Source organism: Podarcis tiliguerta (assembly GCF_965153285.1).
Source record: "Podarcis tiliguerta genome assembly, chromosome: 17".
In the NCBI taxonomy this organism is placed as follows: domain Eukaryota; kingdom Metazoa; phylum Chordata; class Lepidosauria; order Squamata; family Lacertidae; genus Podarcis; species Podarcis tiliguerta.
The window spans coordinates 2,862,711-2,877,834 of NC_139550.1; the positions used below are offsets into that span (position 1 = coordinate 2,862,711).

Here is a 15,124-nt window from a genome sequence, read left to right on the forward strand (position 1 = left end):
AGTACCACCCCAGGCCTTTGCCTTGGCTCTTTTCAGCTGGTATTCCAATGATCTCCAGTTTCTCCTTTCATGTCCTACTTAATATACATTGGCGGCCTGCCCTTTCCTGAAAGCTCAAGCATATATAAAACAGATCAGCTGCTAAGGAAAAGGCACACAAGCCATTTAGGGCTTTAGAGGTAAAAATAGCATCTTGAATATTGGGAGTCCCTGCCCTGGGTAGTGTGCCTAGATACCTCACTGACAGCACCGAAGTTAAAGACTTATTGCTTGAAAAAACGTTTATCTGGCTGTCCCAAGTCAAAGGGAGAAGTAACAAGGTACAGGGGTACCTCGGGTTAAGAACTTAATTCGTTCTGGAGGTCTATTCTTAACCTGAAACTGTTCTTAACCTGAGGTACCACTTTAGCTAATGGGGCCTCCTGCTGCCACTGCACCGCTGCTGTGCGATTTCTGTTCTCATCCTGAAGCAAAGTTCTTAACCCAAGGTAATATTTCAGGGTTAGCGGAGTCTGTAACCTGAAGTGTCTGTAACCCAAGGTACCACTGTAAACTACCATATTTTTCGCTCTATAAGACACACCTAGTTTTTGGAGGAGGAAAACAAGAAAAAATATATTCTGAATCTCAGAAGCCAGAACAGCAAGAGGGATCGCTGCGCAGTGAAATCAGCAATTCCTCTTGCTGTTCTGGCTTCTGGGATAGCTGCGCAGCCTGCATTCGCTCCATAAGACGCACACACATTTCCCCTTACTTTTTGGGAGGGAAAAAGTGAGTCTTATAGAGCAAAAAATACGGTACTTGGTAAGAACTCTTCTTTGTTTATCTGCTTCTTGGCATCCCACTGTGGAGGGATAGGATTCTCTGAACACCTGGACTAAAGTAAAATACACTGGGGATCCAGTCACAGAGCTAATCAACTTTGACCCCGAAATTGAGTGTGCCACCCTCTCTCACCCCCCTTTTCTCAGTCAACCTGCCACTTCACAGTAGCGCATCAATCGGGACGTACTGGAGTTGCGGTGGGGGTTAGCCAGGCTGTGGCCAGAAAGTTCTGGAGGCAGATGGTGTCCACGGTGCATGAACTGCTGTGCGCTCATAATGTGGTTCGGGTGAGCGGCTCTGTTCATGTTGTGAAGGACGTTGACCTGCAACGAGAAACCCGTAGTCTTGGGGATTCTTGGTTCCAGGCTGCTGACACCAACCTCAGCCGCAGCCCGATTCACAGACATTTTGAATTTCCCACCCTCCCTTGCTTACCTCAACGGTGAACTCGTTGCTGGAGTAACGGCCGTTCATCTCAGTGCAAGAAAGGCGGAACTTCCTCTCGTAAAGGGCGGCGCCATGATGGATGCAATAGGAGACTTGGCGAAGGATCTCCTCATAGACAGCAATGCTCTCCACGCCTAGAAATGGGGAAAGATACCCAGGCGGAGGTCAGGGGTGGGAGGGGAGGATTAAAGCTTCCAAACTGGCTGAGCTCAGGCTTTGCAATATAAACTAAACTTCCCATGCAAAACCCTGCATTATCACTGCAAAACAGAGGTGGCTGAAAGTGCATATAAGTGCTTAAATTCTCCCTTGCAAGTTAGGTAAGGTAAAGGGACCCCTGACCATTAGGTCCACTTGTGGCCGACTCTGGGGTTGTGGCACTCATCTCGCTTTATTGGCCGAGGGAGCCAGCGTACAGCTTCTGGGTCATGTGGCCAGCATGACTAAGCTGCTTCTGGTGAACCAGTGCAGCGCACGGAAACACGGTTTGCCTTCCCGCCAGAGCGGTACCTTTTTATCTACTTGCACTTTGACGTGCTTTCGAACTGCTAGGTTGGCAGGAGCAGGGACCGAGCAACGGGAGCTCACCCTGTCGTGGGGATTCGAACCGCCGACCTTCTGATCAGCAAGTCCTAGGCTCTGTGGTTGAACCCACAGCAAGTTACTGCAAGCCTTGCAAGTTACTGCTCCTTCATTCCACCTTTCCTCATTGCACAGTTTACCTCATAAATACATCTTTACCTCATAAATGAGCATCTCAAATTCAGGGTCAGGAATGAAGCCATAGCAGGGAAGTGGGGGAGATAATGGGTGGGTAAGGATTAAGCATTACCCTCACGGCTTCTTCACTTCAAATCATCCAGTTCACACGCAGTTGCCAATAATACAGAGCCTATCAGGCTTCTAGCCTACCCAGAGACCTAGAATGCGGATGTGTTTCTAGTTTCCTGCTGGTTTTATTTTATATTATTAAATTTTAGTGGGGTTTTTTTTTACTAATAATTTTCTTGCTTGATTCTTTTCATAAGATGCTTTTTAAAATATATATATAATCACGAGGTAAATAAATTCCATGTTTAAACCCTCTCCCAACCCCTGTTGCAGTTTACTTCCCTGAAGTCTGCTTTTCTTGCTTTCCCCCGTAACCAAACTCACTTCCATTACTGGGGCTTAGATAAGAGACAGAAATACCTGGGTAGAGAGATGCAGGGAAGGTGGGAGGAGGGGTCTGTGCAAATATGCCACTGCACAACTCATTTGTCATTAAAATCCAATGCACGCCCACCCACCTACCCTCTCTGTAGATCAGTGTTTCCCAAACTTGGGTCTCTGGCTGTTTTTGGACTACAAGTCCCATCATCCGCAGCTAGCAAGCTCACTGGTCAGGGATGATGGGGATTGTAGTCCGAAAAACAGCCAGAGACCCAAGTTTGGGAAGCACTGTTATAGATCATTGGGGCAGATCTGGCTTTAACAAACCACTACCAGTAGTTTGGAAGGGATGCGGGTGGCGTTGTGGGTTAAACCACAGAGTCTAGGACTTGCCGATCAGAAGGCTGGCGGTTCGAATCCCTGCGACGGGGTGAGCTCCCGTTGCTCGGTCCCTGCTCCTGCCAACCTAGCAGTTCGAAAGCATGTCGAAGTGCAAGTAGATAAATAGGTACCACTTTGGCGGGAAGGTAAATGGCGGTTCCGTGCGCTGCTCTGGTTCACCAGAAGTGGCTTAGTCCTGCTGGCCACATGACCCGGAAGCTGTACACCAGCTCCATCAGCCAATAAAGCGAGATGAGCGCCGCAACCCCAGAGTTGGTCACGACTGGACCTAATGGTCACGGGTCCCCTTTACCTTTACCTTACTGGTTTGGCTGTGAGGAGATGAATAACAGAATCATAGATCTGTAGAGCTGGAAGGAACCATGAGGGTCATCCAGCGCAACATGGGTCTCAAACCCCTCATCCTGAGATCAAGAGTCCCATGCTCTACCGTCTGAGCTATCCCAGCGTATGGGATATATGAAAGCTATCCGTTGGGTAACCAGGGCTTTATCATCCCAGGAACCCTTCAGCATGTCCAGACTGTGTTGTGATGGAGAAGGTGGAGGCCAGAAAAGATGCACACCTGTGACGCTGAGGTAGGCAGAGGTGTTGATGAGCTCCAGGCCTCGCTGCTGCAGCGAGGCTCCATCTAAGACCAGGTACTCCCTCTCAGGGTCCAGGTCTTCTCCTACCAGGGAGATCTCGCAACCATCCAGATTGTGAACAATCTCGTCCGACATCCGCGTATCTGCCACTGCAAGGGAGAGAAGGCAGGGAAGACTTACGAGAGAAGGGAATGAACCACATTTAATTGTTGCATCCACACTCCACCCTTCCTCCCAAGGAGCTTCCAGAGATGCACTTAAGCCGCTCTACTAAGCAGTTTGCATCAAAATGTGGGTTTGGCCAGGAAAATTATATTGTAAAGGTGAGCACATGCAGTGGTCAGAGGTGCTGATAGGATTTTTTTGGGGGGGGGCAAGGAAGATGCCCCCGCCCTCTGGGGGCCCTCACACCACACCCCTTTCTCTGCACCCTCATCCCCAGTTACCATCCAGATAGGAACTGGGGAGAATAGGATCATTTTCTTTCACTCACTAGAAACAAAAAGGGGCTCATTTTCCTGCCTGGTCTTCTGCTTCTTAGCTTACCTTTCTGTTTCTCTAACCTTTCTTGAAAACAAACAGCTTACACCCATTCAGTATAGAAAGGGGAACAGAGAGATGACCGGCATATTTTATTTTATTGCATTGCATTGCATTTCTGTACCACTTAATCAACAAAACCTCTAAGCTGTTTGCATAAAATATGAATCAAAAATACTGATGAAATGAGATATAAAAACAAATTGACCTAAGCAATTTAAAAATACAAAACGGATCCCCCCCTGCCCCGGTCTGGCTTAATCTCCATTCAAGTTTCTTGCTCCTTCACTGTCCTCAGTGGCTTCCCTTCCCTATTTCGCCCTTGATTACCTCCTAATTTTAAACCTCTCCACAATCTTTGCCATCTACCTCTCTCTTCCATCTCCTTACACACCTCCCAACCTCATTAAAGCAGCTGATGAAGCTTTGATTCCTTCCTATTCTCTTGTTCCCAGCTCCATTTCTCACTCTGCTCCTTAGGGGGAAAGGCAGGTGTAAAGCAAAAAGAGTTATCATCACAGCATGTCTCTCTGCCACGGGGAGCCTGGATTCAGAAATGAAATGAGAGACATGTGCGATAGGGAACCGTACAGCCGGTCTTGCTCAGCTGCTGGTCTGGGTCCCTCTGCATCCCAAGTTTAAAAGCTTTGCATAGGCACACATACACAAAAGGACATTTGTAAAAAACATGTGCCAAACAACTCCCAGGAAAGGAGGAGGGCTGTTGGGTGACATCACAGAGGGCTGCCAATCAGCACTGTGCACAGCCTGGTTCTACTTCACATTTGCAGAATCACTTTTTTCAGGGCTCGACCCTGGAGAAGAACAAATATGTACAGGAGGAGTGCTCCGAAATAATTACCTCTGTCTTTGTCCTTACTGCTTTTGGAATACACTCGCACTCAGTCTTCGCCTCACCTCTTTCCCAAAGATCATAACTGCCCTGCTCCTCATCTTTCCTCCCTTATCACTCTCTGCTGGTTAGCCATCCCTTCCCCACCCCTTCTCAGCTTCCTCTTTCTGTTTCTGGCCTTCCATGCCATAGCAACCCCCATTTCCTCTATCCAGTGAACACTGGGAACTGTAGTTCTGTGAATGAGCTTAAGGATCTCCGAGCAGCCTCTGCAAACTATAGTTTCCAGGAACCAACATGACAATTATGCTATATGACTGTGTGTTCTTTCTATATAGTGTTTCACATCTCAGACGCTGGAGAAGTATGTTGTTGTTTAGTCGTGTCTGACTCCTCGTGACCCCCTGGACCAGAGCACGCCAGGCACTCCTGTCTTCCACTGCCACCCGCAGTTTGGTCAGGTTCATGTTTGTAGCTTCGAGAACACTGTCCCACCATCTCGTCCTCTGTCATCCCCTTCTCCTTGTGCCCTCCATCTTTCCCAGCATCAGGGTCTTTTCCAGGGAGTCTTCTCTTCTCATGAGGTGGCCAAAGTCTTGGAGCCTCAGCTTCAGGATCTGTCCTTCCAGGGAGCACTCAGGGCTGATTTTCTTCAGAATGGAGAGGTTTGATCTTCTTGCAGTCCATGGGACTCTCAAAAGTCTCCTCCAGCACCATAATTCAAAAGCATCAATTCTTCGGCGATCAGCCTTCTTTATGGTCCAGCTCTCACTTCCATACATCACTACCGGGAAAATCATGGCTTTAACTATATGGACCTTTGTTGGCAAGGTGATGTCTCAGCTTTTTCTCTGGAGAAGTATAATTATTATAAATGGAAAAAAGAATATGTTAAATGGTCTCAAGAGGGTTTTGTTCATATTACTAGGGCTGGGAAGTCCATATCTTTCCAGGATCAGATTGGTAAAATGTGACACTTCCTGCTTCTAGCAAAACGGCCTACTTTTTCTGCATCTGTTGCCTGGGTTGTCACACAAACACACACAAACAGCCCTGTGCTGCTACAGCATCTCTACCGAAGCTCACCTGTGCCATGCCAGCTCTCGTCTTTCTTGGGCTCTATCTGATGTGAAATGGAGCAAGAAATCTGGAGGTCAGGAAAGAGAGGGACTCCCTCTGGACCTTCGAAGTCGGAGACAGGCCGGGCAAAGTGGGAACTGCCGCTCAGTAAGATCTGAGGAGCATCAGGCTGAAGCACAACCACGTAACCCTCCACATCCGGGATGGAGACACAGGATTCCTCGCTGAAGCATCTAAGAGAAAACAGGAGGAAAAAGCACCCCTTGATCCCAGTCTGCAAGAAGGCAGGATTCCCTTTTGCTCCTCAGCACCAAGGGACACCTTTGTTTCTAAGAACACATTTTTATTTTTTAAAAATGGATAGCCTATCCTTCCATGTAATCAGTGTCCTGGGCAGCTTGTATTTAAAGCAATACCATTAAATAGTTGTAAAATAAAGAGTAAAAAACCACAAGTGCAGAAAATAAAAGCAGCCTGAGAACAAGGGGATAGCTAGCTTTCCTTGGTGGTAGACCCTTGGATTATGTTGCTAGCTATCCAAGCCTATTGTGGAAATCCCACCATTATCTTTCAGGGGAATTAAATCTCAGCTACCCATTTCCACAAAGCATGCTCACATGAACCAGTAAGTGCCATTCCTCCCTGCTTTCTTTCTGCAGAGCAAAGCAGGATTCTTATAAGTACTCAAACTATCAATCCAGAGTTGTTAAAAGCAAAAGCAGCAGCAAAGGGAACAACACAGGCAAGATGAGACTCTTAATGGAGCCACATTGCTTCTACTGGGCCTGTGGAACTTTAAAGCTTGCGCACCCTGTCGCCACCTGAAGACTTTTCTGCATCTCTAATCCAATACTAATGCCGTGTCGTGAGCTGAAAGGGCGGGCTAAGCTACAGTGCCTGCAATTCTTTAAGTGAAGTGATGCGCTTCAGATTTTGTGCGTTAAAGGTATCATGTGCACACACCCTCAGGCTCCTGTTTGTTCTGTAAAGTCCCACATACAGTGGTACCTTGGCAGTGCGGGATTTACGTATAAGCTAAACAAGCTATAGCTTAGGGCCCCACTCTCTTGGCCCCCCCCCCAAAAAAAAATTAAAGGAAAAGAAACCTGGATGTACATTTCCAGCATATATTCAATACAAAAAGCAGCAACAATTTGTTGTTGACAAAGGACAGCTGGACATATAAAGAGCCCCATTACCTTCAGTAGCTTAGGGCCTCATCAAACCTAAATCCGGCCCTGTACCTTGGTTCTTCAGCTTAATCCATTCCGGGAGTCCATTCGACTCCCGAAACTATTCAAAAACCAAGGCGCGGCTTCCGATTGGCTGCAGGAGCTTCCTGCACTCTAGCGGAAGCCGCGTCGGATGTTCAGCTTCCAAAAAAAGTTTGCAAAGCGAAAAACTTATTTCCAGGTTTGCGACCTTCGGGAGCCGATTTGTTCAACAACTAGGCCGTTCGAGAACCAAGGTACCACTGTATATACAATGGTGAAACTGAGCAAAGAAGTAAAGCTGTAATAATCTGAGCAGCAGAACCTATCTGCCCACGACTAAAAAAGGAAGGCTCTGCTGGCTGAAGCCCAGAAGGAGGCAGGTTATGATGCGGCCGAAGCTTTGACACTCACTTGACAGTCGTGGTGAGCTTGAGGGGTCGGACTCCTGGCGTAGCGAAGCGCAGCGAGTTCATGTAGGCGACGTGCTGGATGGCGTGGTTGAAGGTTTCCACGTCGTCGCCCTCCAAGGTGAGGAGAGACTGGGAGGGGTTGACGTGAACCTGCAGGGCAAGGAGGAAGCCAACGGGCTTTGAGGCAAGGGCTCGGGCTGGTGGGCCGAGACACACAGACGCAGGAGAACACGAGGAGATTCTGCAGGAGGCAGGAGCAGGCAGGAAGCCAAGCCAAGGTGCTAGCAGAGGGAAGGAAGGGAGGTCATGCCACCAGAGGGCAAGGGGGGTGGGCACTTCCGGGTGTACCTTCATCCCTTTGCCAAGGCTGTCAAAGTCGCTGTAGTCTAGCCCTTCGCGACAGGCATAGAGACACTCTATCACCTCCCGGCTCTCCAGGCTGCCAGGGCGCGCAGTGAAGCCAGCCAGGTAACCGTGGAAGTAGTGGTGAATCACCAGAGGGTCTCCTAAGGGGGATACAGGAGGAGGGATGGTGTGAGAGACAGATGGAGAGAAAGGGGGAGAAGAGAACACAGACCACAGAGGAGGAGGAGGAGGTGGAAGATGCAGGTGGGAGGAGAGGCCAAAGAAGAAGGAAGGAGAGTGGGGGGGGGGGGAGTCTTGGATGCGCAGCCAGCTGAGAAACAGGGAGACGGCAGCGCGGGAGGTGGGGGGTGGCGAGGAAAGAGGACAGACCTTGTTTCCTCTTTGTGGTTTCAGAGAGTTCGTGAGGAGGAAAAATTGCCCCGAAGACCATTTGAGGCAGTGGGGTGGCGAAAGGCAAAAAAGTGGGATTCTCGAAAGGTAACACTTTTGAGAAATTTTCCACACACAAACATCATGATCAGCATCTTTATTTAGACATACATACATACATACATACATACATACATACATACGCCACTCATCTGGCCGGGTTTCCCCAGCCACTTCTGCAGCTCACAACAGAATATTAAAAATACGAAAAAATACCAAAGATTAAAAACTTCCCTAAACAGATGTCTTCTAAAAGTCAGATAGTTGTTTATTTCCTTGACATCTGATGGGAGGGTGCCACTACCAAGAAGGCCCTCTACCTGGTTCCCTGTAGCTTCACTTCTCACAATGAGGGACCCACCAGAAGGCCCTCAGAGCTAGACCTCTGCTCCAAAAAATGTTAACCACGTTGATGCAACTTATTGTTTGGTTTGTTTGAACTGTATTTGTTAAAAATAATAAAAATTAGGAGAAGGAAAGAAAAAGCCTCTCACAGACCAGCTTTGTTCCACCTTCAGGCCCTCTCACAAACCACAGAGATTAAAACACCATCTTGCCCAGAAGAAGCTACATTGGCAAAGTCACCCAGGTGCCAAGACTTTCTTCCCAGAGGGGTGAGGGAAACGGAAATGGCCATGTACAGGGAATGGCATGCATGAAGAGAGGGGAGAGCCATGCGTGGTGAGAGAAAGTCAACTACCTTGCCCCAGATCCGTAGAATTCTCATTCACTTTGGCCTTTTCTTTGTTTCTTCCCTCTGCAAAACAAAAGTGAAATTCAAAATGTTGAACAGGAGTCACCCCCTGGGTGCTTCTTCGAACTCTCTCTACCAGTAAAAGTGAATAAGCAAATGAATTCTTTGCTGCCCTTTCATGACATCCAAAACCACCTGCCTGAGGCTGCTGCCTCACTTTGCCTAATGACAGGGCTGGCCCTGCATGGGCAAATGAGCAGGGCCGTCTTTACCCAGGGGTGCAAGGGGTGTGGGGCACCTGGGCGCTGAATTCTGGGGGTCGCCAAATGTATACCCACTGTATACTGGTCCCTCTCGATCAATGGCAGTGAAAAGCAATGGAGCAAAATCCCCCACACCCATAGCGTCAAATATTCCCGAGAGTCAGGAAACAAAAGAAGATTGTAACAGGTGAGCAATTCCCCCCCCCCTAAAAAAGGTCAACAATTTTTGCTCCCGCCCAGAATTTGGGGGTGCTGGGTGGATCTTTGCACCCCAGCAGTACATATGCTAAAGGCGGCCCTGCGACTGAGGCAACCAAATTGTCACACCTCAGAGGTGCCGTCTGTAGTTCGGGGAAAAGGATATGAGACTCGTTGCAATCAAAGGAAGGGGGTGGCACTGCAGATTTTGAAACCACGAAGCTTTCCCAAGCTCATTTTCTGGAAACTTGAAGGCCATTTCAATGGGAGTTTAGCATTGTAGCCTAAGTCAGTACGGCACATTATTTTAGGTTTTCCTCAAAGGAGCTGGGAGGACTGCTCCCCCCCCCCCCCGAACCATTTTAAACTTCAACGTTTTTGGAACATTTGCATCCCACTCTGAGGAACCCAAGAAAACTGAGTCTCCACTCCCTCTGCCTATTTTCCAGTCGCTCGGAAGTGCTCACCGGCCCAGCAGGCTCCAATCATGAGGGAAGATTCACGCCGTGGGGGATGGATGAGGCCATTGTCATGGATCAGCGCAGGGTCGTAGGAGACGCCGTCTACGTAAAGCGTCACGGTGGGGAACTCAAGGTTCAGGGCATAGTGGTGCCACTCATCATCGCAGACCTGCGAGCGGGGAAAAGGAGAGATCAGGACATACAGCGTCCGTGTCTGTCGGTGTGTTTGGAGAAGAACAACAAAGATGGCGGTTGATTCCTCACCTGCTCCAGTTTCCAGAGGAACTTGACAGGCCTTGCGCTCTCCAGCAGGGGCCAGTAGAGGAATGCTATGCGGCAGCCATGCACACTGAGGGAATAATGGGAGTATCCGTCCTCTGCAGATAGGGAAGGAGGCATCAGATTCAGCAGTTATGGCCAGTCTGTCCTGATTCACCTAAACCAGGGGTCTGCAACCCGCGGCTCCGGAGCCGCATGTGGCTCTTTTACACCTTTGCCACGGCTCCGGGGCGGATACTAGCGAGGGGAGGAGGCGCATTGTGCGCCCCGACACTCCCCACTGTGGCGGGTGCTGTACTGGCTGTGACGTCGCATGGGGGCGGTGCGTGCGTTAGTCACGCACCGTCCCGACGTCACCTTCCCGCCCACTACATTGTAAGGAGCATGTATGCTGGTCACTGCATTGAAAGGGGGCATGTACGCTGGTCACTGTTTTGAAGGGGAGTGAAGAACACACACACACACAAAAAGGTAACTTGTTAATTTAATGTTTATTTCTATGAGGAGGAGTAATTCTGAGGGGTCAAACAAAGAAATAATAAAAAAGTGACAAAAAAGTTATTTTTATAATGACGAGTTTTGCGGCTCCCAGTATTTTTTCTTCGGAAACAGGTCCAAGTGGCTCTTTTTGTCTTATAGGTTGCAGACCCCTGGCCTACAGTCATTCTGCTCTCTCAGATGCTCCAACTGCCCCGGTTACTGGGGACAGTTCGGAGACCCGTCCTTGGCAAAAAAACCTCTGCCCCTGTTTTGTCCTGATCTGGCCCTCAGGGGTTAGATTTCTTTAGGGTGTTGTTGCCATTTTCTTTTTTTAAATAAAACGTGTTGACCTGCACTTGCCCTTTCTCCTAGGTCTCTAGAAGTATTCCTCAGCTCCACCTCTGTCTCACATATTCTTAAGGGAAAAAAACTTGTTCAAAGTTTGCTTTTCAGCAAACGAGGAGTCTAGGCAGGAGACAATTTGCATCTTTCACGGTGCTCCAATAAAAATAGGCAAAGGTATACCTTACTTTACGGGTTGTTGTTTTTTATTTAAAAAAACTATTGTTAATAGTTAACTGTGCTATTCCACTGCAGCACAATTCTAGTATACAATTTTTAATTATTTTTTTTAGTAAAACAAAAATAAAATTAACAAAAGGCTCCCCGCAGTACAGGGCAAGAGTACTGCAGCCTTATACCGTATTTTTCGCTCTATAGGACACACATTTTCCCCTTCAAAAATTAAGGGGAAATGTGTGTGCGTCTTATGGAGCAAATGCAGGCGCCTTGGCTTCAGAGATAGCAATGCAAAGCCTCTGAAGCACAGAGGGAGAGCTCCCCCTGCGCTCCGGAGGCTTCACGTTGCTTTCGCTGAAGTCTCTTGAAGCCCCCGGAGCGCAGCGGGAACTCCCTCTGCACTCCAGAGGCTTCAGGCGGCTATCCGCAAGCCTTCGGAGCACAGCAGAAGTTCCCGCTGTGCTCCGAAGGCTTGCGGATAGCCGTCTGAAGCCTGGAGAGCGAGAGGGGTGGGTGCACACCGATCCCTCTTGCTCTCCAGGCTTCGCTTCGCTGGAGAGGCACTGCAGAGTTTTCCCTCTCTGCGCAGCGCCCCTTCAGTGAAGCAGGAGGAGAAATGGAAAGGGCTCCGTTTCTCCTGCAGCTTCGCTGAAGGGGCATTGAGCAGAGAGGGGGAGAATTTTTTCCCCCTGTTCTCCCTCTCCTATGGTCCGGGGCGTCCTATAGAGCGAAAAATACTGTAGATGCTCCCTCCCCCCCTATTCCGATATTTGCCACGGGGAAGGAAACGGCTCTTACCACTTTGCATGGTGCTGCAGATGACGGTCTCTTCCTCCCTCTTGCCCTTGCTTGGGGTCACGCCGTGTTTCATCCACAGGGACAAGGTGAAATGGTCGCTCAGGCCTTCAAGGGCGCCGGTCCCACTCCCCATGGGCACCTGGGTTGCCTGGCTGCCATTGAACCAATAGATGAGGCTGCTGTCCTGGCTGTAATGGACTGAGAGCCGTGCCGTCCAGTTGGCCATGGGTCCAGGAACAGGGAGCAGGTCTACCTCACCTGTGGCAGCACCTGTCAAGGGCAAGAGAGGAAAATAAGAACAGATGAGGCCCATCTGAAAACGGGTGGCTGGTGTCCTTTGCTAAGGGCAAGACGAGACCAAGACACTTTGGTGACCGATAATGGAAAATCCATGAGACACCTCTCTCCCCGATTCTGCTAATTAAGCAGGGGACACAATATACTAGAAATATATCCAATGAAATGTTGAAGAATGGCACAAAGCAAACCCTACAGTGCTCTGGTGCAGATCCTGTGCATCTCAATGGGCCTTGAGGAGGACAACTTTGCACTCTACGCCACATGGGTCAGATCTATGTGCCTTAAAGGTAAAGGGATCCCTGACCATTAGGTCCAGTCGTGACCAACTCTGGGGTTGCGGCGCACATCTCGCTTTATTGGCCGAGGGAGCCGGCGTTTGTCCACAAACAGATTCCGGGTCATGTGGCCAGCATGACCAAGCTGCTTCTGGCAAACCAGAGCAGCGCACGGAAACGCCGTTTACCATCCCGCCGGAGCGGTACCTATTTATCTACTTGCACTTTGACGTGCTTTCAAACTGCTAGGTTGGCAGGAACAGGGACCGAGCAACGGGAGCTCACCCCATCGCGGGGATTCAAACCGCCGACCTTCTGATCGGCAAGTCCTAGGCTCTGTGGTTTAACCCACAGCTGCCACCTAATTTTGCTATATGGTACGAATGCTTCTGACTAAGGGCACCTAAAGCTGCTCCTCACCCAGTTTTGCTGGAAGAAAATATTGTGAGGCAATTGACCCATGGTCTTTGAAGTTCCCATCCATCTCTACACCCGCACACAACCTAGTTCGCTTCCTCCCGCAAGCACCACTCGGTGCGATAAGGGAATACGCACCACAGAGTTTGCGCAGCGACTTCTCGGAGTAATTGTCGCGATCGCAGCCTTTGGCCACGTGGTTTGTCTGCAGCTCCACCGTGGCCTGGATGTTCCACAGGGGCTCGTCGCAGGTCTCCAGGTGGATGTTAGGGAAAAGAGCGAGGCTGCCCGTGCCTGGGGTGTACTCTATCCTCTTATTCCAACCTGTGGGGAGGTTTTTAAATGGGCAAATCATGTTGTTTTATGTTTACAGTTCACATTCCACCCATTGGCTGGTTACAACAGAGAAAGTAAGTACAGTCATTGATATCAAAGCAAATCAAAACCATGCATTTCCCAACAAATGCGACCTCCATGCGTCAGGTCTATATGTCGTCCCCCCCCCCCACTGTGCATTTATTAACACCCAGTGGCGTAGCGTGGGTTGTCAGCACCCGGGGCAAGGCAAGTAATTTGCGCCCCCCGCCCGCGCTGCACTGTCCCTCCCCCAGATAGTCCCTCTCTCTCTCTCCGCACCGCACCGCACGCCTGGCACCCTCCCCTCCACAGTGGGCGGCGACCCGGCGGCTCGGATCGGATTTGCACAGCCAGCACTGCAGTGAGAGAGAGTGAGTGAGCCAGGTAGGGGCAGAGAGCTGCGAGTGCGAGCGCCCCCCCCCAGATGTTGCGCCCGGTGCGGCCGGCCCCCCCTGCACCCCCCACGCTACGCCACTGTTAACACCCTCCAAACTATGCCAGGACCTGGATCTAGAATATGGCCAGGCTGGTGTAACTGGCACAGACTCGATAAACCTCCCAGCCTCCTTGATCATTACTGAGGTCTAGCCACATGGAAAACTAATCCACCAACTATTTTAATTATTGAATGGATTTCTATCCGAACCTTCCTTTGAGGAAATATTCCTTTAAAGGACATTTTAAATAAAGAAACAACACTGTCAATTACAGTACACAGGCTTCCCATGCATAATAACAGATCTTAGTCTTAGGTTGACTAAAGCCCGAATATCTATTTCTATCTGTCTATCATCTATCTATCTCTCATATATATTCTTTCTGTAACTTTTCCCAGGGCACAAAACAGAGCAAACTAATGCAGTCATATTAACTGCTCTCATACATAATACATATTTTCAATATATATGAGAGGTAGTTAATATATATCAGGCCATGTAGTTTAAAATGAGCTGTTATTCATCAAATAAAGAAGGCAGAAGAGGTAAAAATAAAAGGCAAAGTATCTGAATGATCCCTTGGTCAGTGTTAGAAACTGAGATATGAAAGCTAGGAGCTAAATGGCACCTTAAACCTAGGTTACGGGCACCGAAATGAAATGTGTAGGAGCGCTTTTTTTATAACAATAATACAAAGCTGAAAATGAATGAACTGCAGCTAAAATCTTATATTCATTTTTCACATGGTCTATTCCTCATCTGAAGACTGCAAAAAAACAAAGCCATACTCCCCCTGCCTGCCCCCCCCCAATATTCTTATGGGGGTCCCTTCTCCAGTCCTCAGAGAGTGGCTAGATAAAGGTCCTCCTTTCGTTCCAGCAGTGGCAGTCTTAATCTGAAATCTTAGCAGTGCTCCCATGTCTCAGAAACTGCTCGCATTAATGAAATTCTCCATTGCAAAACACACCTAGAACAATGGCAGTTTTGAACACTGCCCTTGGTGGAGTCACCGGGCGGAAGGAGGAGAAATATGCACCATGGAAATAAAGGCTTCCTACCTTGCCAGCTGGGCTTACAGGTGGGCTTCACCTGGATCTCGACCTCTGCATCATCAGAGGCGCGTTTCTTGCCACAGTCATAGGCTGTCACTGTGAACTTATAGAGTCGCTCTCCACTGTACTGCAGTTTCTCAGTGTTCTCAATGTTCCCTGCCGGAAATAGAACGGCCTTGAAGTTAGAGAAGCAAAGAACAACAGATACACACACGAGGTCCAAACATCCCTTTATTGCCATTGCTAGGCTGCAGCAAGCACAGCCTCTCATCCACAGCTATGGCATAAT

General features: G+C 49.0%; 1 protein-coding gene and 1 long non-coding RNA gene across 2 annotated transcripts in view; one reads left to right on the forward strand and one right to left on the reverse strand.

Annotated features, from left to right (window-relative positions):
• The window catches only part of CLSTN3 (calsyntenin 3), a 33,687-nt gene that overhangs the window by 2,256 nt on the left and 16,307 nt on the right, over nt 1–15,124 (reverse strand). The window contains exons 5-16 of the mRNA XM_083419638.1: nt 14,842–14,991; nt 13,128–13,313; nt 11,998–12,267; nt 10,186–10,298; nt 9,928–10,090; nt 9,006–9,062; nt 7,859–8,016; nt 7,512–7,660; nt 5,893–6,119; nt 3,392–3,562; nt 1,261–1,406; nt 1,013–1,148 (exon numbers count right to left, since the gene is read on the reverse strand). Of these exons, the coding sequence (XP_083275764.1) occupies nt 1,013–1,148; nt 1,261–1,406; nt 3,392–3,562; nt 5,893–6,119; nt 7,512–7,660; nt 7,859–8,016; nt 9,006–9,062; nt 9,928–10,090; nt 10,186–10,298; nt 11,998–12,267; nt 13,128–13,313; nt 14,842–14,991 (1,926 nt within the window). The remainder of the gene's footprint in view (nt 1–1,012; nt 1,149–1,260; nt 1,407–3,391; nt 3,563–5,892; nt 6,120–7,511; nt 7,661–7,858; nt 8,017–9,005; nt 9,063–9,927; nt 10,091–10,185; nt 10,299–11,997; nt 12,268–13,127; nt 13,314–14,841; nt 14,992–15,124) is intronic.
• Nucleotides 2,911–15,124, forward strand: part of LOC310668067 — an 80,214-nt gene continuing 68,000 nt past the window's right edge. Inside the window, exon 1 of the long non-coding RNA XR_014506597.1 lies at nt 2,911–3,131. This is a non-coding gene — a long non-coding RNA (uncharacterized lncRNA). The remainder of the gene's footprint in view (nt 3,132–15,124) is intronic.